This window comes from Alosa alosa, chromosome 24 (assembly GCF_017589495.1).
Source record: "Alosa alosa isolate M-15738 ecotype Scorff River chromosome 24, AALO_Geno_1.1, whole genome shotgun sequence".
Taxonomy (NCBI): domain Eukaryota; kingdom Metazoa; phylum Chordata; class Actinopteri; order Clupeiformes; family Clupeidae; genus Alosa; species Alosa alosa.
The window spans coordinates 21804627-21828749 of record NC_063212.1 but is presented as its reverse complement, the minus strand read 5'-3'; the positions used below and the strand labels follow the sequence as shown (position 1 = coordinate 21828749).

Here is a 24123-nt window from a genome sequence, read left to right as displayed (position 1 = left end):
ATGAGTTATGAGTTCTCTGCCTAAATTGTGGTGCCCCTTCTCCCTTGGTGCCGTGCGCACAGATGCGCGTGGTAGCGGCGGGACACTTTAGGTGCGTTTACAGTAGCCTACAAGGCCGATGAGCTGTGATTGAAAATCGGGAATGCAGCTGTCGCTGACGGGACAAAATTACCCAAAATACAGGATGTCCCGCACAATTACCTTACCTGCATATCACTTCACTGCTTGAATGACAGTACCATACATGGAGACATATTTCAAGTTAATAACGGAGAGGTTAACTCTAACTTTTGTGTCTTTTTCTTTCGGTGCGCGGTATCATTCAGTTATGCCGCAAATTAACAGACAGAAGCCGGGCGTAATTTAAATTCATGGCTCCGTATACCAGCAATCTACTCGTCGAGGAGGCTCGTAGTTTGAGCAACGCTGCAGATCATAGACAGAGAAAGGTCTGAGAATAGAACGCAGGCATGATTTTGTTGTCACAGCCGGCATTGTAGGCTATTAGCGCTAGTAGCTATGGAAAATGAACCAGTGGCGCTGCCAGCTGAAGAAAAAAGCATCCTGATTTGTGTTTTAGTAGGGTGGGAACTTCCCCATCCTGAATTCCGACCACTCTTGCCTCCTATCAGTACTCCCTCTCATCCTGTTGGGAAAATGCCCGGTATGCCAGACAGACCCTGAGTCACGGTCACAGTCAAAATGTGATTCGTCAGCACCTTAGAAAGAGAAGGCATCCTCCCTTTCTATTCCTTCCTGGCTGTCAGTCGTCAGGTGCAATTTTGCGTTTTGTTGAGATCAGATCACGTTAGCAAGTGTTTTTTCATGGACAGTAGAGGTTTGGGAGACGGCATTCAAACCTTTTATAAGCTTAAAACAAATGCGGTTGGGCAGAAAATCTAGACGTCACGTTATTGACCCATTAGAGCTATAGCCTATGGAAAATGAACCAGTGGGTCGCTGCAGCTCTTTGAGGGCCAGCGCTGCCAGAAAAAACCCCATCTACGATTCGCCCCAAAAGTGCCATGGCCCACCGGGAAAATGCCCGGTACTAAAACGAATAAGTGCGACCCTTATGGTGGCATTGGCATTCTTCTCTCACCCTCCTCCCACTTTCGTTTATCGAGAAAACGAAACTAGAAATTTCCGTTATACGGGAAATGAATAGCCCTCAAACTTGATTAGCCTACTTTGAAAACCACTGAAGACAGCAGGCAAGGTAGGTTCGACCTTTCCCTGAGTAGCCTATCTCCACGTTTAACTTTCATGTGCAAATGTTAGCCGTGAATTTCGGCAGCAATCTATCTACAAAAACACCAATTTGAAGTATCATTCATGATATGTTGTCAAATATTGAAGTAGTATGAAATAGAAATCAAAGCACTTTCCCTATGTCGCACGCGCACGTTAATTGTTCATCCAGCACCGGCTTTGGAAATAACGATGCCCACAGACAAGGTAGAATATGTTGCATGATTTTGTGAAAGTATGATGTATTGCGACATCAGAAGCAAGTCAAATTTGTAGTTTCTTATTCTCATTCCATCGAACTACCCGATCTGGCAAACTCACATAGTGCGGTTAGCCGATAGAGAGTCGCGAAGCGATTACAGAAGTGTCGTTCACCCTGTTAATGAACCACTGAAACGATTTTGGAAAAAAATATTTTAAGGTACAACATTTAAATTGTATGTTTCTTCCGTCCCCGTAACGCTTATCAGTTCAATTTTCTATTCCAGAACTTAAAAATCGGACATTTAAAAATGTATTTCGATTTCCTAACATTGTGTTTTTTTGTTCGCCAGGTAAATGCGCGAGTAAGATTTTGGCGTCGTTTTTTATTTTGCATATGTGTTGAGCTTGATAGAAAATTGGATAATTGAAAAAAATAGAAATTCAGGTTCTGTTCTGTATCTGCATGCGTCTCTGTACTTGTCTGGAGAAGCCAACCCCCTACCAACCCACACCCACCTAGTGGCTGTGCACAGAAAGCGCAGACTGTTTGGTGCCAGGGGCGGAGTGGGGCACTAAAATCCACCGGGAAAATTCTGACGGCACCGGAATCTACGTTAGGTGGTTGTACCGCTGCATTAAAGCACCCAACGTTGCAGATATGCAACAAGCTTTTTGAGATTCTGCTTATCATTCATCATTTAGAAGAATAAATCAAAGAATATATATTTCTTTGATGGATTTTGGGCTCAACTGAGGCACAATTACGATATGCAACTCTGGCCTTTCAGGTATACAACTAGAGAATGTAATTCCAGGGAATTACGAGTGCATGAAAATGACGCTAGGACAGACATGGTGGTTGCACAGCTTAATAAAAGTTGATAGTTTAAAAGTAGACAGTTTAAAAGTTGAATGTAGATTGGGAGTTGATCACACTAGTTGACTGAAAAGCCCAGGTTGCCAAACAGTTGTGGGCAGAGGACACAATTGGCGGGAGTCATAGCTGATGACAACTGACAGTTGGATTGGTTCAAATATTTCATAGGGAATTATTGTAGTGAGGACTTTTATTTTGAAACAGCTTTGGGTAGAGGAAACAGTTGACGGGAGTCATAGTTGATGACAACTGACAGTTGGAATAGTTGAACAGTTAAAACGTTGGATAGTTTAAATGGTTAAATAATTTAATAGGGGATTATAGCAGTGAAGACTTTTATTTTGAAACAGTTGTGGGGAGAGGAAACAGTTGACGGGAGTCAAAGTTGATGACAACTGACTGTTGCTAGAGTAGTTATGGTGGTTGCTATGCTGGTTGCTAGGTTTTAACTGTGAATGTGGTTGCTAGGCTGTTGCTAGGGTACTTGAAGTCGTTGGTAGGTTGTTGCTAGGGTGTCCATGGTGGCTGCTATCAGAAATAAAGCAGTTACTACAGTGGTTTGCTAGTATAATCATCTTGGTTGCTATGGAAACTGACATAGATGCTTAATTTCAATGGTTGCTAAATTGGTTGCTAGGTAGGTGGTGGTTTAATATAGTAGGCTAGAGGCATAGTTGATGATAACTGACAGTTGGAATAGTTGAACAGTTAAATAGTTGGATAGTTTAAATGGTTAAATTATTTAATAGGGAATTATTGTAGTGGAGACTTTTATTTTGAAACAGTTGTGGGCAGAGGAAACAGTTGAACAGGATCTGTAGTCTTAAGAGAGCCAGATTGTATGCTTAAAGCCTGAGACAGACAGTTGCTGGAGGTGGCCGGAACCATATGGCTCTGACCGGAACACGGCATAGGATTCTAAGTGCTCTATTGTGATGCCATAATCGCCAATGTTAACCCTTTAGACGCCAGAGGTTTTTTTTCGAAACGTTTGATTTTGACATCTTCATTTCAAAAGGCTATATCTTAAAAGTGATAAGAGATAGAGACTTTATGTAAATTAGAGAAATATTAAGGATGACCCAAAGTTTATGTAGAGATTAAATGTTTATATCTAATTTGCATATTATGATGTCATATGGTGGCGGCCATGTTGGATTACAGAATTTTCATGAAAAGTTGCATGTTTGAATGATAAAATGCACCACTTCTTTCCCCCCAAAATGTCCCTCACCTTCTGTATGCTATATTGCACAATACTGAATGCTCAGGTAAATAGTAAGTAGTAAACAAACTGTGCATCAATTGCAATGATTACGTGGATTTTGCAACAACACGCCAACAAACACGGGTATGTAGTGAGCACTCAAAATAATAGTATATGCAATAAACTGACGCTTCGAATAGCCCAGGCTACTTTGGACTTGAGACTTTGACTAAACAAACGACAATTCCGACTGCAAGGTCCCAAATTGAAACGAGCGATAGGCTAATGCCACATAGCTAGACAACAAGTGGCAGACTGAGCGACGTCACTTATGCTAAAGACTGTTTTTGAGTCACATCGTTGCAAATTTCAAACAATGATGCATCATTCCACAAAATGGTTTGTCTTCAGTATTAGAAAGTTATTCAGTAAGATTAAAGGAACCATATGTAAGATTGTGGCCAAAACTGGAACTGCAATCACTTTCAAATTACTGTAGAGCGGTGTATCCCCTCCCCCTCCCCCCTGACTTGAGGTTGCCAACCCGGATGCCCAAACACTACTAACTTCGTGATTAGTACATAGGTGGAGGGTGGCGCATCTGGCCAAAACACAACATGACATGACAAAACACAACATCAACATCAGTTGAGGGCTGCAACTTCACTTTTTAAAATGACAATATCCTGGCCGGACTACTGTTGTCAGTGATATAAGTATTTGAAATGAACATGATTTCTTAATGTCTAGTGACATACCAGGGCCATTTTATGATTAATTGAAATACATTTCTTACATACGGTTCCCTTAAAACACATTTAGCCTTAACTCAAAACAGTTGTTAGGCTTATGTCATTCTGATCTGTAGAAATGTCCTAGCGGCCAAGCCTAAATTTATTACACATGTATTAGAGGCCACATTAATTATAGGCTAATATATTATAATATTCAGTATCCATTATTGAATGCTTAGCTGGAATGATGTTTCCCTATCATCCTATTTTTAAAGCAGGCATACCTGTGGGCATGTAATTGCTACGGGTTTTCTTCAGGAATGGCATGTTTGAACAGGCACTGCACTAGTTTAGGTAAATGCAGAATACCTATTACTCACATTGTCATGCCTCTTAAGAACAGTAATAGGCCGCACATTGTTGTCTCCCGACTGCACAAATATTTAGGTAAATATATTACCTATTACTCACATTGTCACTCACACAGAGTGTTTCACTACAACGTCAAACAAAGCTGTGGAAAATGAACAGGACTGTGTGAAACATTGTTGCATTAAAACCTCACAAGCATTAAGCTATGGACTGTTTGGAGAGGGAAAAAAATGACTGATGCCTTTTAACTCACACTTTGGGCCCTATCATGACATTCTAAAGCGCATCGTCACTCGTCAAAAGTCTATTCAAATTTAGTAGGATGTCCAGTTCACATTGGGAGGGGTTTCCTTATCAAACATGGAGCGCATGGCGCAACACGGTGTTCCTAGGTTTTTAAATCAGTCATATGGGTGTGTTTGGGGCGTAACATCATTTTAAACCAATGAGAATGACATCTGTCATTCCCTTTAACAGCGCAAAGCGCGATATGTCAAATAAATGCATCGGTATTTTGGCATTCAATGGCGCATTTGAAGGAGGCTGCTTGCGAGACCGTAGGCCTATGAATAGTCATTCTTAAACCATGCTTTACTAAAACCTAGCATAGCCTTCACGCATTTGCAATCGTCTATTATTTGAACTCATTGGCAAAGTGAAACTAACTTCACCAAGGAGTCAGTCAACGACAAGACAGTTATATGCAGTTACTTTCACTATTGACTGACAATGGGTTACCACCGAAAACATAGGCTGGAAAAAGCAACACTTACCCTAATATTGCTCAAATGACTGAATAAAACTACATTTATCCTGCAGAGGAGTTGCTTATATCTCGTGACAGTGCATCTTCAGCTGCTCCATGTCTCTCGCCTCTCCCCTAATCACTTTTAACCGTCATTACCAATTTACAAATGATGGTGAATAACTACTCATCATGAGATGTACAGTATTTCGTAATATCTTTATTCTAATTATGTTTCCCATTGTAATCGTGCAATTTGTAATGCTTTGCATGGACGTGCGCTGGTGTGCGTTCATGAATGATAGAAGGATGGTGCGTGCACCTGCCAATATGACTGTTGACATGCGCTCCTAAAATAGCATATGAACAACTCGCCAATGACTTCTGACCAGGTTTAGGTGGTGTATGATAGCGATTTTTAGACAACGCGCTAGGACCCTCCCTAGGTTGTTAATTGCCACACCACTGGGCGCAATGCTTAAAAAATAAACGTGCAAAATACCGAATTCAACTTGTGCGGGTGCCCAAAATACAGCCCTTTAAGTTTCCGGGATGTGACCTAGCGAGACCTGGTGAGACTGCCACCTAGTGATAGACCCACGAAAATGGCCTGAAAGCGGCAACCATCAAAAGCCGAGTTATGATAAAATGTCCAGAAAAAAAAAGGCCAGATTGTGCGTTTTCATGAGTTTTCGATCGTCACATATTTTATTTCCATTCATCACAGAGTTCCCAAAATCACATATAAGGTGTGTTAAAGTGTCTAGTTTCGTAATTAAAAAAAAAAAGCTAAAAATGTAATATTACGTTTTTGGCACTCAATGAGTTAAGAACAGTAATACATATAGGCTGCACATTGTTTACAAACAGACTCAGTAGGAATTACCTTTCAACTTAGAATTAGCTGGTGGTTGCTGTGGCCTGTTCTAGTGTCTAGTGTTTTTTGACTCCTTGGTATTAGAGTGTCTTCATAAAGTACATTAGTTACAGTGGGTCGGAGCATCCTCTAACTTATATTCATTCCATCTGGTCGTCGATGTTATATCAAGTTAATTTAATGTGTCATTATACAGATAGGAAAGAGTTGCTTTTGAACTATGCTCATTGCAAGAGGCAGGAGGTGCCATCATATTTTATTTTACTATTTGAGCATAACATATACAAAACCTGCATCTGGGCTGCATCTGCATCTGATTCCACCTCATGCAGCTCAAGGCTGCTGTGGGTGACAGCCAACCCGGCATGCAACCAATGTTTTGTGAGACACTTAAAACATCACTGCTACACATGTGAGAGCGCAAGCAAATTACCTCAGCTTTGACCCTTCAGATATTTTGGCACTGTATCTGAAGGACCTAATTTAATTTTCAGCTATGCGAATAATGGTTGATGTTTGTCCTATTAAAAACACTCGGTATGACCTGTATGTAGTCTAACATACATTATTTTGGAAGATATTATTTGTATATTCTTGTAAATAATTTCTAACATCAATCTCTTATTGACTAGGTCCCGGGTTGGTGTAAATATTACATTGTCATGTAGGCTACACAAAACTGCATGATCATCAACAGTTTAATGATAAAGTTCAGCTCCAATTTACAGAGTTGAATATAAATGAAATGCTGGGGGAAACTAGGCACATTGTAAGGCCATAGAAGACGGAGGGTTCACTTGAGTGTAACTGTCCTGCTATATACATAGTGTCAACATTTCTCAACAACAATAGTAACATTAATTCTGTCATGCCCCTTCAGTCAAGCTTTTCTGTTGACTGAACCAGCTACGTAACTTAGAAGTGAGAAGTGGGTGGGGACTTTTATTTTTAATGCAACGGTACAACCACCAAAAGTGTAGATTCCACAACCACAAAATGTGTACAACCACAGAGGACAGATGTAGATTGCTAGTGACAAAATATTAGCTTTCATTGTTTTACGATGTCTTGTAAATGACGTTTTATTCAAAAGTTCACATTGCACGCATATTTCGGCTCCCATGTTAACAGGTTAGAGCTTGCACACTGCCTGCGTGACACGCACGTCACGTTTATGCTAGGAATAGGACTCACGCCTATTTGTCACGCCACACGCAAGCATGTTGGAATCATTTCCATTCAAAACAGTGAAGAAAAAGAATTTACGTGAGAGCAAGAGACGTTTAATTGTCAGAGAGGCCACATCAGACACGCTTCTGGTAAGCAAAGACATAGAAAACGCCACGCGACATTCACACCACGTTCCCGGTGTGAAACGGGCCTAATGTCCCAATGATTTTTGTTGTGCGTGCTGCCTGGCGTGCCGCAATCAATGATTTCGGCTGCGTGGCTTTTCCTATGTCTTTGCTTACCAGAAGCGTGTCTGATGCGGTGCTGCGGCCGCCTTTCTGCCAATTAAAACGTCTCTCTTTCTCACGTCATTTTTTTCTTCACTGTTGGAATGGAAAATGCCGAATGGAAACGCTTCCAACACACTTGCATGTGGCGTGAAAAATAGATGTGAGTCCTATTCCTATCATGTACGCGTTTTCGGCGCTGGCTCAAGCTGCGCCTGAGACGTGTGTGTCACGCAGGCGGTGTGCAAGGTCTAACCTGTTAACATGGGAGCTGAAATAAAAACGGACACGCCAAGCAGCTGACACGCCACGCACCTGGTTCACACCCGATTCCCAAATAGCGAGCAGCCTATGATCACCTAATTAAATGCTCTGCAGGCCGGATTAAAGTGTGTGGCGGGCCGGATCTATGATAACCTAATAAATGCTCGGTGCATTTGGGCAATACGCTGCTGTTTGTGCGTGTAATGTGAATCCCCCCTTTACGCGCCCAGTATAGCCCCCCTGTTAGCATGGCACTTCAACTGCTTCCAGCTCTATTTCTGACACATCTTTCTAGCGCTCCTTTTCCAAGAGACATTTTTAGACATTTTGTAGTTCTAATGCAGCTTTTTTCAATTGGCAGAAATGGGCTTCCATACACAACTGATCTTTTTCTGGTGTTTTTCTACACAAAAAAATAGCTTGGTTTATTATGGCATTATGGTTTTAATTTCATTTCAGAATTTTGGTAAATTGTCTGACCTTTGTTTGAGCACTGTGAACCCCATGGCTGATACCTCAGAAGATGAGGTAGTATATTCATATCTTTAATTAACCTTGTTTGTTTCTGTATTGTTTATTTTTGTAATTTCACATCTTTGTCTACATACAGTATATCCCTAGCCTGGAAGCCAGCTTGAATTTACTATAATGTGATGTTCAAATTTGAGCCTAATACTAGGGGTGTGATGATGGTGTACGGATACTACAAAAGTATTGCAATACCCTGAAATTAAAAATGTCACAATACCTAATTTTATTAATATCAATACTTTTAAGAATGACCATGCTCTTTTGAACATTACATGCGTGTGTGCAAGGCATTCCTCTAGTGCCTCCCCTAGCCTGCGTGTCTTTTCTCCTCACACACACCTATAGCTGTCGTGCCATAAACAGTGAGACATGGCTGCTAGTTTAAGTGATGCTATGGTTGCACAGCAACACTAAAAATAGTCGAAAGTCGATTTGCTCACTTACATCTCTCAAGTTTATGTTGCTAACCTACCTAGGCTTATGGGATTTAGGTAATGTAGGCCTACTGTTGGGTTTAATGTCATTTCAGAAATAGGCTATGCAATCTTTGCTAATTATCCCGCCATGTCTGTCATTCGTGTAGTGCTTACTAAAATCATAAATGAACATCGCAAATCTCTTCTATGATCCCAGAAAGATTTTCTTCAACTTGTTAGTTTCCTGAACATTTATTGTATCTAATGACACAGAAAACATAACGAATTGCATCCACATATCCTTGTTATGCACTATTTTTCACTAGCCTAAAACCGTGATACTGAAGGCTAATTACTCCCACGTATTTCTTAAAGTGACAGGCACTCAATTGCACACACCACCAATGCGTACTCAATTAGACCTACACACCACATTAAGGATATGCCTAAGTGTAATAGTTTAAAAATCAATCAAATCAAAATCGCAATTCTTGACTTGGTATCGGTATCGAAACAATAATTTTGGTATCGTGACGACACTAGTGATGATACTCTCAGCCCATAAGGACGCACAAGAACGAGACAATATACCAGGACTAATTAGCAAAATTACATTTTGGCCTGTAACGGGTGATGTGTTTTGAATTAAAACTTACTAGTGTTGTCTGTTAATACTGTGGGAGGTACAAAGGCCGACAGATGTTAATTTTTGTTGTCAACGTAATTGATCCGGCTGCCATATTGAATTTAATCAAAAACACTTAAAAGTTTTCAAAGGTCACAAAGTTTATCCAATTTTCATGAAACTTGACGCAGATGATCGTCAGACCATGACTTATAAGTGCATTGCTTTTTGGAGCCACATTCAAAACCTGACGTCCGTCATGACCAATTAAGTTTGGCAGCAAAGCCGCCAAACAGGAAGTGGCCTCATAATTCAGCAACGCTTTAACATATAGAAACCAAAGTCAGTACATGGCGTCAGGACCCAATAAGGAGGAGACTCAATAAATTTGATGACTTTTCACCACTATGGTGGCACTATAACTACAGGAAGTAGGCTCATATTTCAGCAACACTTTCACGTAAAGAAACCAAACTTAGTATATGGACTTAGGGACCCAATCCTGAGGACACTCAATAAAATTAGTGACCTTTGACCACTAGGGGGTCTAACTAGAGTTACAGGAAATTAGCTCATATCTCTGCAATGCTTTCACATATCGAAACCAAACTTGGTTCATGGACTCGGGGTCACATCATGAGGACGCACAATACATTTTTATGACCTTTGACCACTAGGATCACTATAATTAAAAACATTTTCTCGTATCAACACCAAACTTAGTACGTGGACCACAACCTGAGGACGCACAATAAATTTGGTGACGTTTGACCACTAGGGGTGCCATAATTAGAAACACTTTCACCAATCGAAACCAAAGTTGGTATGAGGACATGGGACCAAATCCTGAGGATGCATAACAAATATGTTGACTTGTGACCACTATGGGAGCGCTAGAGTTAGGGAAATTATCTGATACATCAGCAAGGCTTTCACGTATCAAAACCAAACTATGTAAGTGTATGGGGTGTGTGGGGGGGCTGGGGTATGTGTGATTGGGGGTGGGTGGGGGTTAATGGGGTGTGTGGGGGATTTATATGTGTGTGACAGGGGGGATGGGGTGTGTCTTGAGGGGTCTGTGTGGGGGGGCATGGTGTGTGTGGGGTTGTTGGGGTTATGTGACGGGGTGGAGGGGTTAATGGGGTGTGTGGGGGAGGGTTTTATATGTGCGATCTTGGGGGTGCAAATGGCAAATGCAAGAAATGGAGTGAAAAAAAAAACCCTGATGAAGTGTGAGGTTGATGAGTTTAGGTATGAGGAAGAGTATGACAGATCAGCATTCTGTTGGCTTGTGAATAGAAGCTGTATCTGTGAATAATGTAACAACAATGCGTTGCCATGACAACTCTTGCTCAACAGCTTGGCCCCCTCATTGCTGCTTGCAGCTATATTTTATGTCTGTGTTTGGTATATAGCCTTGCTTGCATACAGAAGTCTCTTATTGATGTGAATTAATGTGTAGAACCAAAGTTTAATTTTAAATGTATTTATGTCTCTGTGTGGTATATAGCCTACTTGGGATGCATGCTTACATGCAGATGTCAAAGTTTTTCTATTTTCATATTGAAGTGAACTAATGTAAGTTTAAACAGTAGCTGTGACATGCAGTCACCTGACATCACCAGATTAGTGGATATTTCAGAACTATTAACGTGGACAGCTCCCCTTAAGAGCGTCTTAAGAGCAGTGCAGGTGCGTTCACGCTACGAACATGTTCGGGAAAAACCAAACGAACAATCTTAAGATGAAACGTAGAAAACCCTCGTAAGTGCGTGTATCCATCGTTATCGGGAAACCGGGCCCAAGCCTTTTTTTATTTTGATTGAGGTGTTTATATGAGAATTTGTATTCCGATTGAGTCCATCAGGGCTTAAAGGCACCATGCCTGAATTCAGGCATAAGGTGGTATGCCTATGATTTGAAAATAGGCAATGGAACTACAGTATATATGAATTCCTCATAAATGTCTGATAACTTCAGGCACAGTCAAAATGTAAAACAATCCATGTGCATTTTGAAATAGGGATGCACCAATACCATTTTGTTTTTCAAATCGAAAATACCAGTATTTACATTTGAGTAGCCTACTTGCCGATGCAGAAAATACCAATATATATAGTATTAAAACATGCAATGAATTGGAACAATTATTTTCCTCTGCTCTGGTTATTGCAATACGCTTAAACATAAATATTAATGAGTATCAAATACATGTATGTAATAGCAGGCTATTTCAAACCTAAATGTCTACACATTTTAATTAAACATATTATCAACAAGATTTTTTTTCACTGTCTCCATCTCTCCCACCAAAATCTAAATCAAAATCTCTAGTCACCAAAATCTCATAGAGTAACAAAAGTCAGTTACCATAAGACTGTAGACCCTTGTAAAAGTGGTGTGGCTCCACGTTTGTTTATTTCTCTCCACAACTAGCACAGTGAAGTGCACAGAGCTACACTTAAACACAGCTAGACTTAAACACAGCTACATACAAGTATACACTCAACAAAGTTTGTGCCACTTGCACAGGTTAGGTGAGCTATTGTTTCAATGGTGGACCATTTGAGCAAGGGTATTAGACTGTGTAGATTCAACTCAGGTCCATAATTCTTGTTATAACTTTATGTTTTTTAAGTAAGCGGTGCAAGATTGAAATAAACATAGTGGCATCACGTGAAAGGGTAGTGGCCATGCTACTATGATTTAGGGGAAACTGTAATTAAGTGGTATTACTGTTTTCACCGGATTTCCAAAATACTGCTAAACAAGAAATGGCGGGGGCATCTTCTATGTTAATTTCCATCGGCTTGTTAGTCGGCTGTGCTGCTGCTGGTAAACGTACTCTTGCAGGCTGATGAAATGAAACCAACATAAATTAAATACTTATCAGTAGAAGCGCACACCCTTCATTGCGGCGCAACCATGCATTTCATGTCTGCAACTGCTGTCACTATCAGAAACGTCTGACACAATGCAATCTCATAGAGACCTATTCAGATGACGCTACATCCATTTAAAGCAGAGGGAACAGGGGTTGTTGGCCTCAACTGGCTATCTGATCAAATAGATGCATGTATCCAAATCATGTCAAGATTGCAGGAAAGCAAACTGATAGTCATAGAAATGTATTTTGTCTTAAATCACATGGTGACATATAGGCTACATGATCACAATGCTGCGTTGTCATGGACTACCTACAGGCACAAACTATAGCCTACATAGCGGTGTGCCTTTAAAAATAGTCAGTGAGTAAAGTGAGTAGGCTAATAATTTAGGTTTTAGGTTACACATCTGCTAAAATGTATTGTATATATGTATATGTATAGTCAGTTACCTTGCCAATTCACAAATAACATTAATAATATGACCACATTTATTTATTTTTTTCTTTTATATACCACAAAACCTGATATAATAGCCTACATCCTAAACCATGCAGATAGTAAGTCAAAAATCCATAGCTTAATCCAAGTAGGCAGTCATTTATTTTATCGTCCTCCAGAAATGGTTTACCACCAATATGGACGCGCAAGGAAGCTCATGCCAAAAACTGAACTTGTGTGGGACAAAATAGCTGCCAGAAGTGGGCCAATGTAATGCCATGTTTTTATAAAATGTGGGCAGTCAAATGCGATGCTAATTGGCTGAAGCTAACCTTCCAAATCCTGACCCCTGGTCTATATGCCCAATTAAGGTGTTTTTGGGCCAATCAAGTCATTTGGATGGGCTTTAAACGATGATGGACAGATGAGCAACAGTAAAGTAGTCCTCCTCATCACCTGAGCTGAGTTGATTTTGTTTACAACAAAATGGCTGCCGATGTTTAGATGTTTAGATTCCGCTATTCCATCTGGGGGGTAATTCCAAGTATGTGTAAGTGGTGAACCTCCTAATAGAAGAGATCTATGGCTTCATTCTCCTAACAAAACAATGTCATATGGCTCTTGTTGTAGGAGGTTTACCACTTACTCTGAATTAACTCACCCAGGTTTGTCACTAAACCATGTACTTGGAATACCCCCCTGTTGTACAAGATTTTGACAATGCAATAACTTTAAAAGATGAACTGAATACAGCGAGTTTAGCATTTAGCATCCTCAAATTTTGTGGGTAGGGTCAATTTAGGCTGCATGGCTTCTAGGCGAGGTTGAAACCTGCCCCATAATCAAATCCAAATGCTGTTACCAGACTGAAATGCTGATAAGAACTATCAACATCAACATCAGACATAGCGGTTTTCATGTGTTTTGATGGAGTGTGTTGTTTTTTTCAAAGGCATTTGAAGATGCCAGTGATTTCCATAAAGATGAAGAGTCATGCTTATGCACATCATTAACAAGTCAGTCATTAGAAGATGACAGCAAAGAAAATTGTCTACTAACAGATGGTAATCAATGTCTCACAAACATTGTTCTTCCTGTTTTCTGTTTACATTTCACTCAAACATTCCTTAAAATGTCACATTTGTATGTCATATACAACCCAAATTCCGAATAAGTTGGGCCGCTATGATTTACAAATCATGCCAACCCTATATTTAATTAAGAATAGTTCAAAGACAACATATCAGCTGTTGAAGGAGAGAAATTTGACTATTTCATGGGAAATATAAGCACATTTTGAATTTGATGCTAGCAACACGTCTCAAAAAGGTTGGGACAGGGGCAACAAAAGAAGTAGTTATAGTGTGAACTCTACCATGCAAAGAAGACATTTTATTTAGACATGATACAGAAATGCTACCGTATTATCTGGACCTGAGCTCATTTAAAATGGACTGAGGTAAAGTGGAAAACAGTCCTGTGGTTAGACCAGTCACAATTTGTGATTCTTTCTGGAAATGATGGACTCTCCTGACTTAAAGAGGAGGACTATCCAACTATCCAATTTATGCAACTTATTATAGTGCTATATTTAAAACCCAGCAAATCTGGCAAATTTCTCTCCTTCAACAGTTGATATGTTGTCTTTTGAATTATTCTCAATTAGATATAGAGTTGACTTGATTTGTAAATCATAGCATTCTTTGTCCCAACTTTTTTGGAAATCAGGTTGTATAACTGTGATTTTGTTAGTGTGTGTGTGTGTGTGTGTGTGTGTGTGTAATGCCCTTCAATGTAGAATTCACATCCATATGAAAACAACTGTATCTGCAGATGTTCCAGCTCCAGGTGACCTGACCATACAGAGCATCAGCACCCACTCTGCTGTTCTTATTTGGGACCCACCTGAGGGGATAGTCACCTTTGAGCTCAGCTTCTTCACCGATGGAGAACAGGCAGAGACCAGGACCACCAACTCCAACAGTGCTGAAGTGGAGAAGTTGAAACCTGGGACAGAGTACACCTTCAGTGTTGCCTCGGTCACAGAGAAGGATCGGCGGAGTTCGCCAGTCACTGTGACCACACACACTAGTAAGAACCTACTGATTCTTGCAAAATTCATGTACAGCTGTACATGCATTTGTTGTATAGGTAAAATACTTTTGTCTTCATAGCTGGTTCCAAATCCCACAGCTTGTCAACAAATGGCAGTGTTTTCATGCTCCAAATCAGTGTTTGTGCAAGCATTCCACAGAACTCAGAATGGTTGTATTCGAAGCTAACGTAAAAGTCTTCTGAATATAGTTAGGTATAAGACTGGAAAGTTTGGTGTATGCAGGTGCTTCTAAAGTGAAGATTTTGTTCTCAGAGTGGGAGAGGGAATCAATCTGTATCTGTCTGTCAATCAAGGGTATCAATCAAGTATCTGTCTGTCTATCTATCTATGTATCTATCTATTTATCTATCTATTCTAGAGGAAACTCATTTTGAGAAAACAGCCTTGAGACAGCCAATGAGATTCTGTTCTCAGCCTAGACTCACCTTTGAACTTCACATGATATGTTTCGGATAATGGTCGCGGTAGTGCATGCATGTTAGAATGCTAACTTTTGGTGAATTTAAGAGAAATATACAGGCGCTAGTACACAAAATGTAATGAAATAAACACCTAAATGTGTAAATCAGACTTTTTTGTTGTAGTAGTGAAAGAATACAAGCTAAGGTGGCAAACTACCCCAACATCTCGAAACCAATGCACCAATGCATGAAAAAACTATGTTTTCACCTGCCATCCAAATGTTGGATTCTCTGGTTGTTGCGTTGTGTTTTAGTTCTAATGTCTGTATTGAAGATGGTCAATAAAGCTTGACGGCTGGATCAGGATCGGCGATTAGATGATGATTTATTGTAGATGGTACAATAATGAATAACAGAAGTCTCGAACAGTAAAACTGCACATAGTCTAACAGTTGTGGTTGTTATTAGAAGCAGCTACTGAACTTCCCGGCAGAAGATGCTCCTCGAGTCGCTTCCTCGAGTCCAAACCTAAGAAAAAGCCTGTTATACTAAAACATACAAATGTCAATCATGCCAACGTGGCAGGTGCCAACCAGTGTACAGAAACCGGCTCTGGCCAGATGGAGATACTAGCCCGAACAGGCCGACATGTTGTCTCCCTCGGCCCATGATATCACTGATTTTCCTTGGATGTTCCTAAACACTGGGCTGTATGACCTTCCTGCTGGTACACAGGCCTAATGCACAGTTATGTACAATGGTATGGACCTCTCCCCGTTGTATACATATGAACACAAATGAACACATCAGAATACCCCAGAATGCTGCTTATTGGTCCTTGTTGTCAAGTCTCCCTATCTCTCATTTTTAGATTTGTTCTATTTATTTGATTTTATTTTTACTTCTTTATTTAACTTTTAAAATTTCTTATCCAATATTTTATGCACTACTTCATTCAGTTTCTTCTGCATTTTTTACCCCTGCCATGTAGGACCATTTTTTTGCCGGTATCTCCTTGCTCCTCAAATGTATTTCTTTATTGTCAACTCTTAACTGCCTCAACTGAGGTAAAGTGGAAAACAGTCCTGTGGTTAGACCAGTCACAATTTGTGATTATACAGTGTGATTTTTGAATGTTAAAAGGTGCAATTGGTGGATAAACTTGAATAGGAGGTGGATAAACTCTATTTCTGAAATTTCAGAGGTAGATAAGCTGCGTTTACTTGTGTTTAGCCTCCACTACATCCCTGCTTTGCGTGGAACAACTGTACAACAGAAGGGGCAACAGAATATCACGTTCCATTCTTAGCTGTCTTAAAGGAACGGTTCGCTGTAAGCAAAATCAAGATTCTATTTATGGATGATAAGTTCAAAATTTCGTTTGGGAGCAAAATAATGTTAATTGGAGGAGTTTTGAACTAGACCTTTGCTTGCATTAGCAACGAAATGGCTTATAATTTGTAGCAAATTTACCTTGAATTTCCCCTGGGGATCAATAAAGTATCTATCTATCTATCTATCAATTTGTGTTATTTTCAAAACACACAACCACCTTATGCTTTGGTGATAGTGTGGAGAGGATCCCTACAGAAAAATCAAATGACATGCTAACTGAAAAAAATCTAAAGAAAACTAAGGGCGAGAGACAAGTATTCAGTTGGTTGCAATCACACCGTTTGATGGGAGAAATTTTCACATAGGATAGCATGAAATCAAACTGAAGTCCACAGACAGACATGTATGAGGTTGTATGAAGTTTCCAGGTGTTAGTCCCTGCCCCATCCATCTAACATAATACCAATTTGGGTGAACACCAAACTGACCAGAGATCTTTCTGTCTCCCTTTGACCGACTGTGTGCCATATTAATTTACATCATACTGGTTTCTTGGTGTTTTATGCCCCCAACGTTGTCTTCAAGGCAGGGCTGCCTGGAAGGCGCTAGGGTTAGGCATGGGTTAAGGTTAGGGTTAGGGTTGGGGTTAGGTTAGGATTAGGTGCCTTTAAGTCAGCGGTGGCAGTGCTGCCTGGAAGACGACGTTAGGGGCATAAAACACCATCGAGCCATTATACTGACTACCAAAATAATTCATGTGATACTCAATTTCAGAACCGGTTCCTCCAGAGAGAATCAAGGTGAACCATGTCAGTGCAGACTCTGTTTCCCTCAGCTGGGAGTCACCTGACTTCCCGGTGGGGGAGTACCATGTGACCTGCTGGCAGGGAGATCAACTCGTCCAGGAGATGGCAACCAAGTCCAATAAGACTACATTCAACAACCTCTTATCAGATGTTCAGTATTCCATAAAGGTCACATCTGTTCTTGTGAATGGCAGTGAGAGCAAGATGGCCACCAGATATGCACACACAAGTAAGTGCCAAATGGATATTATGCAGATTTTTGTCTCTACCTCCATGTTGTTTTGTTGACTTGAGAATATGACAACTACAAAGTATGGTAATGGGACATTACCCTTTTTAAGGAAGGAACATTTCTCTTCATATTGATATCAATAGACCAAAGAGGCCCACATGCATTCAACACAAATTTTCATAAATGGTAAAGGGTAAAGACTGAAAAACTGAAATGTCCTTCCTCGGCTAGTATTTTCTTATAGAGTTTGTCAAGTAGATTTTAAAATCACTTGTATTTATAAGTATGTCATTGGAAGGTGAGGAGCTACCCTCCTGATGCTGACTGTGCTCTGTTCAAACAGAGACCAATCTGATGGGCCTTCTGGTCAAACTGGGGTTAGTGGACCACTTCAAGGACAAGCTCTCACTCAGCACTGTTCTTCAAATCAGTGAGAAGACCATCACCGATAAAGCACCTACATCTCTGTCATCCTTGCCTTGGTGTTTCTTAAAGAGATTAATGATGGTAAATGTGACAGCTAGAAGTGTGAAATGTGTTTCAACTGTTGATGACAACTTGGACAGTGCAGACTTTGATATTTACAATGACTTGGACAGCTTGGTGGATTGCATGGACTCAAGCATTGTGATAAACCCCTTGGACATTGTGACCGCTCTGTTTCTGTGCTCTGATGGCTTTCTGCAGCAGGAGATGGCCTTGAAAATGTCTATGTGTCAGTTCTCCGTGCCTTTGCTTCTCCCATCTTGTGATACAAACCAGCCAATGTTTATGGTCTGGGCTTTGCGGGATATTGTTAAGAAGTTCAGACCACACTCTCTGGGGGATCCTAGGGGATTTGTAGAAGAGAGGATTGTTCTTTCTACTCTGCCAATGGTATCGTTTGTCAGGTTAGGTGAATGTGGCTTTTCAAAATCACAAATCCTCAACAAGTTGCTCAGCAACCCTCAGCAATACCATGACACCTTCCTTCACCATGATATGGACTGTGGGGACAGTCCACGGAAGATCTCTGACGGATTGGTGGAAATTAGCTGGTACCTTCCTTGCGGTAACAAAAACATTGACATTTTTCCTGAGCCGGTGGCTGTGGCCAACTTAAGAGGTGACATTCGCTCGTTTGAAACACAGTACTCCTTCTTGTGTCAGACATCTTCAGCTGTTTTTGTCTTTTTTGACAGTTTGGATACAGAACACAAAATACTGACAACTCAACATCACAAGGCACAGTTGTTCTTGGTGGGCAATGCTCAAAACAAGAACTTCAACGTGAATGACTTGAAGCTGGTAGCCTCAGAACTGAACTTGAAGAAAGCCAATATAATTCTTAAAGTCAAACAAATGAATGATGCAGACTTTGTGAAAAATCTGCGTTCAACCATAACAAATTGGCTGAAGAGTGACCCATCCAAAATGCAGCTGGAACAGATGTCTGACATTGCCCATGAGCTTGGCATCCGTGTAGATGAGGACAACAGGGAATGCCAGAATGCAAAGATAAACGCATTTGAAATAACTACAAAAATTGAGGACACATCACAGTTCAAGGAGAGCCAACTGCCCTTGCAAGGGAAGATTTGGAAGGAGCTGGCAAAACTTGAAAAGGAAGAGTGTAGACTAAGAAAAGCTGGAGATCAGAATATTGAGAACTACAAGAGTGAGCTTCAGACACAAAAGAGGAACCTTAGGAAAGAGCAGAGTAGCTACGACATGTCAGGGGCCATGACATGTTTCATTAATGCATTATCAATGTCTGGACTAGAGAGGGCTTACTTTTTGAAATGGATGAGAATGAATTTGGATAACTTGTCAAGGAAAAGTCTCACAGGACTTCGAGACCAATACAAGGAAAAATGCCAGGATTCAGTGGTAAATAAAAAAGAAATCAAAGAACTTGACAAACAGATTTCCAACAGCTCTTTGGGAATAGAGCACTTTGTGCGAGAGATGGGCCAGCTCTATGAATCCACGTTAACCCTACCAAAAACTTCGAAAGTCCGACAACAAATGGTGCATTTGCCTGACCTGTGTGCCAAGTTACTGCTAGATGGCTTTCCTCTGGAACTTGTGGATGGGGATGCCTCCAACATACCGTTGAACTGGGTGAGGGATGTGTTACTGAAGCTTGATCATCTGGTAAAGCCCAGAAACAAGATCCTTGTGGTTACTGTCTTAGGGGTCCAGAGCACTGGAAAGTCCACACTCCTTAACACCATGTTTGGGGTACAGTTTGCTGTTAGTAGTGGGAGATGTACAAGGGGAGCTTTCATGCTGCTCATAAAAGTCGATGATGACCTTCGTAATGAGATGGATTGTGATTACTTGATGATAATTGACACAGAGGGATTGAAGTCTCCAGAACTGGCTCAGCTTGATGACAGCTACGAACATGACAATGAGTTGGCTACGCTTGTGGTCGGACTCAGTGACATCACAATAATAAACATCGCCATGGAGAACTCTACAGAAATGAAAGACATTCTCCAGATTGTGGTGCATGCGTTTCTAAGGATGAAAGAGGTGGGAAAGAAACCGATTTGTCAGTTTGTGCACCAGAATGTGGCTGACGTCTCTGCACATGATAAAAACTTGAGGGACAGGAAACTCCTTCTGGAACAACTAAATGAAATGACACAAGCTGCAGCCAAAATGGAGGGCAAGGAGGAGAACCAGAAGTTCACAGACGTGATGGAGTATGACCCAGAAAGAGGAAACTGGTACATTCCTGGACTATGGCACGGAAATCCTCCTATGGCTCCTGTCAACGCAGGTTATAGTGAGGCTGTCTATGATTTCAAGAAGACCATGGTCCAAGTGTTTGGAAACTGTAAGACGTCTGGAAGCAACATCAAGGATTTCCTGGAGTGGACAAAGAGTCTGTGGAATGCTGTGAAGTATGAGAATTTCATATTCAGCTTCAGGAACAGTTTGGTGGCAGACGCCTACATGCGGCTATGCACGGAGTACAATAAATGGGAGTGGGATTTCAAGAAGCACATGTACTCATGGCTCACCAGCGCTGAAACCAAAATCTCCAACTTTGAGGTGACCAGGACTGAAATGGACAATGACATCAATGACTTTCTTTGCCAGTTGAAAACCAAGGCTGTCCTAGAACTTGACCAGAGGGAAAAAGTCGTTCTTAACAGTCTGACAGAGTACTTCAAGCAGACAGAGGGTCATGTCTTTCTTGTGGAGCGATACCGTGAGGATTTTTCCAGCAGTGCAAAATGTCTCAGAAGAGACTTGCAGAATTCCGTGCAAAGCAAACTCGAAATGGCTGTTTCCATTAGTAAGGGCATGAACAAATTGGAAAAGATTAAAAAATCCCACACTGATGTCATGGAAAGGAAAGTGCTGCAGCTTCTTGAAAAATGTAAAACCAGCAGTTCAAAGAAGACTGATCCAGAACTCCAGGAAATCTTTGAGAGGGTGTGGGAAGAAACTGTGTCTGAAGTAACATCCCATGGATTGAAGAGAAGGGACATTGCGAGCGATGTACACAATCACCTGAGGTCAAATTTGAAACAGAGAGGAGGTTCAGTGAATGAAATGATTAACAAAGTCAATCTGTCAGAGTGTGGTACACAACCTTTCATTGTAAGTCCTGAGAATTTTTTTCAGAAAGTATTTCATAATGTTAAAAAGCTTTTCTCTGAAGACAACCAAATGATGGCCCAGGAAGTAGCAGACAATCTCATTCAGAATTGCTTGTCATTTGTTGAAGAAAAATGTTGTGGAACATCTGACTATTATGAAACCTACATTCAAGAGATTCTACACAAGATTGACAACACATTATCCTCCAACCGTAAGTTTCAAAAGGATGAATTTGAAGTTTCTCTAAAACTCCATATTTGTGGAATTGCCGCCAAACGTTTTCAGGACATGCACAATCGCTTCATACATGATAATGATCCAAATAGGTGCCTTCAGCATTTCAAAGAAAAGTACTTTGCAGATTTCAAAGACCTGTACAATGAGCGAGATCAGTGCAAGAGGAAAGCAGAACAATTTACAACGTTATGCCTCCAACCTGCTGTGGAGTTTTGGATTGCAGCCTCTCTAGGTCCAGACATAGTTGATGAAATACTGATGGGAAAGAATGCACTTCAGTTTAGCACAAGGGCATTTTTTCAGTATTCACTCCTAAGAGAGTTGCTCTTGGAATGCAACTTTAAAAATTATGAGAGATACATCTGCTCTTATGAGGATTTTGTGAAAGACTGGATATATGGCCGCATCAAGGAACACTTTGAAAATGGAAATAAGATGTCTCAACTGGAGGACAAGTACCTCAAGACAATCTTAAAAGATATCCTCAAGGCTATTCAGACTGCACAGAAGCAGACAAATTCAGGGGCCACCGTTAAGAAATTCATTCAGAACATTTGTAGAGAACTTGAAGCAAAACTGGCCATTCCCAAGGATGTTCTAGATGCCGTCATGGCTCTTAGCAATGCAAAGGTGGAACCATTTGCCCAGTCGCTCTCAGGGTTCATCCAAGACCTTGAACGATCACTGAAAGAGAAGTTCCTAAAGCTAGATACTCAAGCAAGACTCCAAACTCTCAGGATGAAACCACAGGATGAGCTGTTCAAACGAGTCTTCGGATGTGGCAAGCAGTGTCCATTCTGCAAAGCACCCTGTGAGGCTGGTGGGGAGGCTCACTCTGATCACTGTGCTTCAATCCATAGGCCTAAGGGTCTGGGCATGTACCGATGGGAACAAAGTAAGAAACTAACTATTGATATTTGCTCCTCATCTGTGTTCAGTGACATTCAGTTCAGATGCTCGGAGACAAAGTATCAGTGGCATCCTTATAAGAAATATCGTGAGATTTTCCCTGATTGGCACATTCCAGCAGACCCCAGTATTCAAGCCTCAGATTACTGGAAGTATGTCTTGGTAAAATTCAACACACAGTTTGCAGTTCACTACAGGGCAAAGCCAGCTGATATTCCTTCTGAATGGAAAAGAATCACCAAAGAACAGGCTGAGAATAGCTTGAAGGAATCATTCAGTATCAAGTAAATCACAAATATATATAAAAGTGTTCTCCAATGTTTTCTCATTTAGCCTTTTAAAATGATGAACAGAATGTGTCTGGAACATTGGATGAATGTTTGCTAAAAATGGGCAATGAAGATATTGCATTAAAAATCAGCCATTTCTTTCTTCAACAGTCAAGAACCCTTTTGCAATTACTGTATGTAAGCACACGATGCAATCTGAAAACTGCTGCCCAGATTAAAAAAAAACAATCAACTGATCTCAGCTGGTATTCTGTCTATAATGGAGTGGAATGGAAATTTCTAAGTGACCCCAAACTTTTGACCGGTAGTGTATAGTTTAAATGAGTTAGAAAATGATCAATCCTGAGTGTGTTTGTACTTCAATGATCTTTCAAAATAACAAGTAGGTAGATGGACTTTTGAGTTGTTTGATTGTTTTTTGCTCCATTATATTTTTCAGTGTGCACATGCAGAATAAACAATGATACTCTTCCGGTTAATTTAGCATTTTGATAGGTGAGAGTGATAGAAAACATGGGGGTAATAAAATATGAATTTAGCAGTAGGTGCAAGGTTCAAACTGTTAAAGAAGCAATTATTTGTGTACTTTCGTGATAACTGTTATGGTAGTTGCATCATTGAACATTGATCTGATCTTTATTGAGAAATCTGCATTTTTTTCCCTAATAAAATATGTAATCTGTATGTAAACTGGTTTATTTGTTTTTATTGTAGTTGGAGATAGTGACTGTATCAAAGATTTAGTCAGTAATGCCAAATGTTTTTGAATTTGTCTTGAATATCCCCTTGGGATCAAAAAAGTATCTATCTATCTCTATCTTTCTATGTTTTGTATTTAATTTTTTTAGTCAGTCAAATCACTAAGAAGTTGACTGACTGAGTGGTGAAGCTCATTCATGTATATATATAATCTTCTTCCCTTCTACCAGAGATGCAAGACAGTGGGCCATTCTTCCATTCCATTGTAAAGCAAAATACTTGTTAGTAAAATCAGTTGACTGAGCAGTAAAGCTCATATACAGTATAATAGTATAATATATCACTTTCAAGACTTTTTTCCAAATATTACACAAGGGGGTTTAAGAAGATTATAAAAATTAAAAATAGCCTATCTGAAATGGTCAGAATAGGACAATTAAGTAATTTTTTACTGATGTTAGCGCTCATGTAATCAGTCAGTGTGTTTAGTACTTGTTTACAAAATACAGGAAGATTCCCATACCAGCTCTGTCAACTCTCTTCTTCCCTTCTTCCAGAGATGCAAGACAGTGGGGCATTCTTCCGTTCCATTGTCAGATCATTTATGTTGTA

General features: G+C 40.3%; 1 protein-coding gene across 3 annotated transcripts; it reads left to right on the top strand.

The window, feature by feature from the left end:
- Window positions 1-1169: 1169 nt before the first annotated feature.
- On the top strand, window positions 1170-23496 carry LOC125289506 (interferon-induced very large GTPase 1-like). Of its 3 annotated transcripts, XM_048236401.1 has the most exons (6): window positions 1170-1219; window positions 8480-8516; window positions 13839-13950; window positions 14720-14977; window positions 17513-17773; window positions 18120-23496. In XM_048236401.1, exons 2-6 carry the CDS (start codon window positions 8493-8495, stop codon window positions 22808-22810), a joined length of 5346 nt encoding a protein of 1781 aa, XP_048092358.1. In that variant the 5' UTR covers window positions 1170-1219; window positions 8480-8492; the 3' UTR covers window positions 22811-23496. The 3 variants fall into 3 exon arrangements, with proteins under 3 accessions (XP_048092358.1, XP_048092357.1, XP_048092359.1); XM_048236400.1 differs by lacking the exon at window positions 1170-1219 and having other exon boundaries at window positions 8024-8516; XM_048236402.1 differs by lacking the exons at window positions 1170-1219; window positions 14720-14977 and having other exon boundaries at window positions 8025-8516.
- Window positions 23497-24123: the final 627 nt, after the last annotated feature.

Coding starts and splice junctions, on each gene's coding strand:
- LOC125289506 (XM_048236400.1), top strand. CDS start 8,352: ATGGGCTTCCATACACAACTGATCTTTTTCTGGTGTTTTTCTACACAA. Junction 8,517..13,838: donor CTGATACCTCAGAAGATGAG/GTAGTATATTCA, acceptor TTTTTTTCAAAG/GCATTTGAAGATGCCAGTGA. Junction 13,951..14,719: donor AAATTGTCTACTAACAGATG/GTAATCAATGTC, acceptor CTGTATCTGCAG/ATGTTCCAGCTCCAGGTGAC.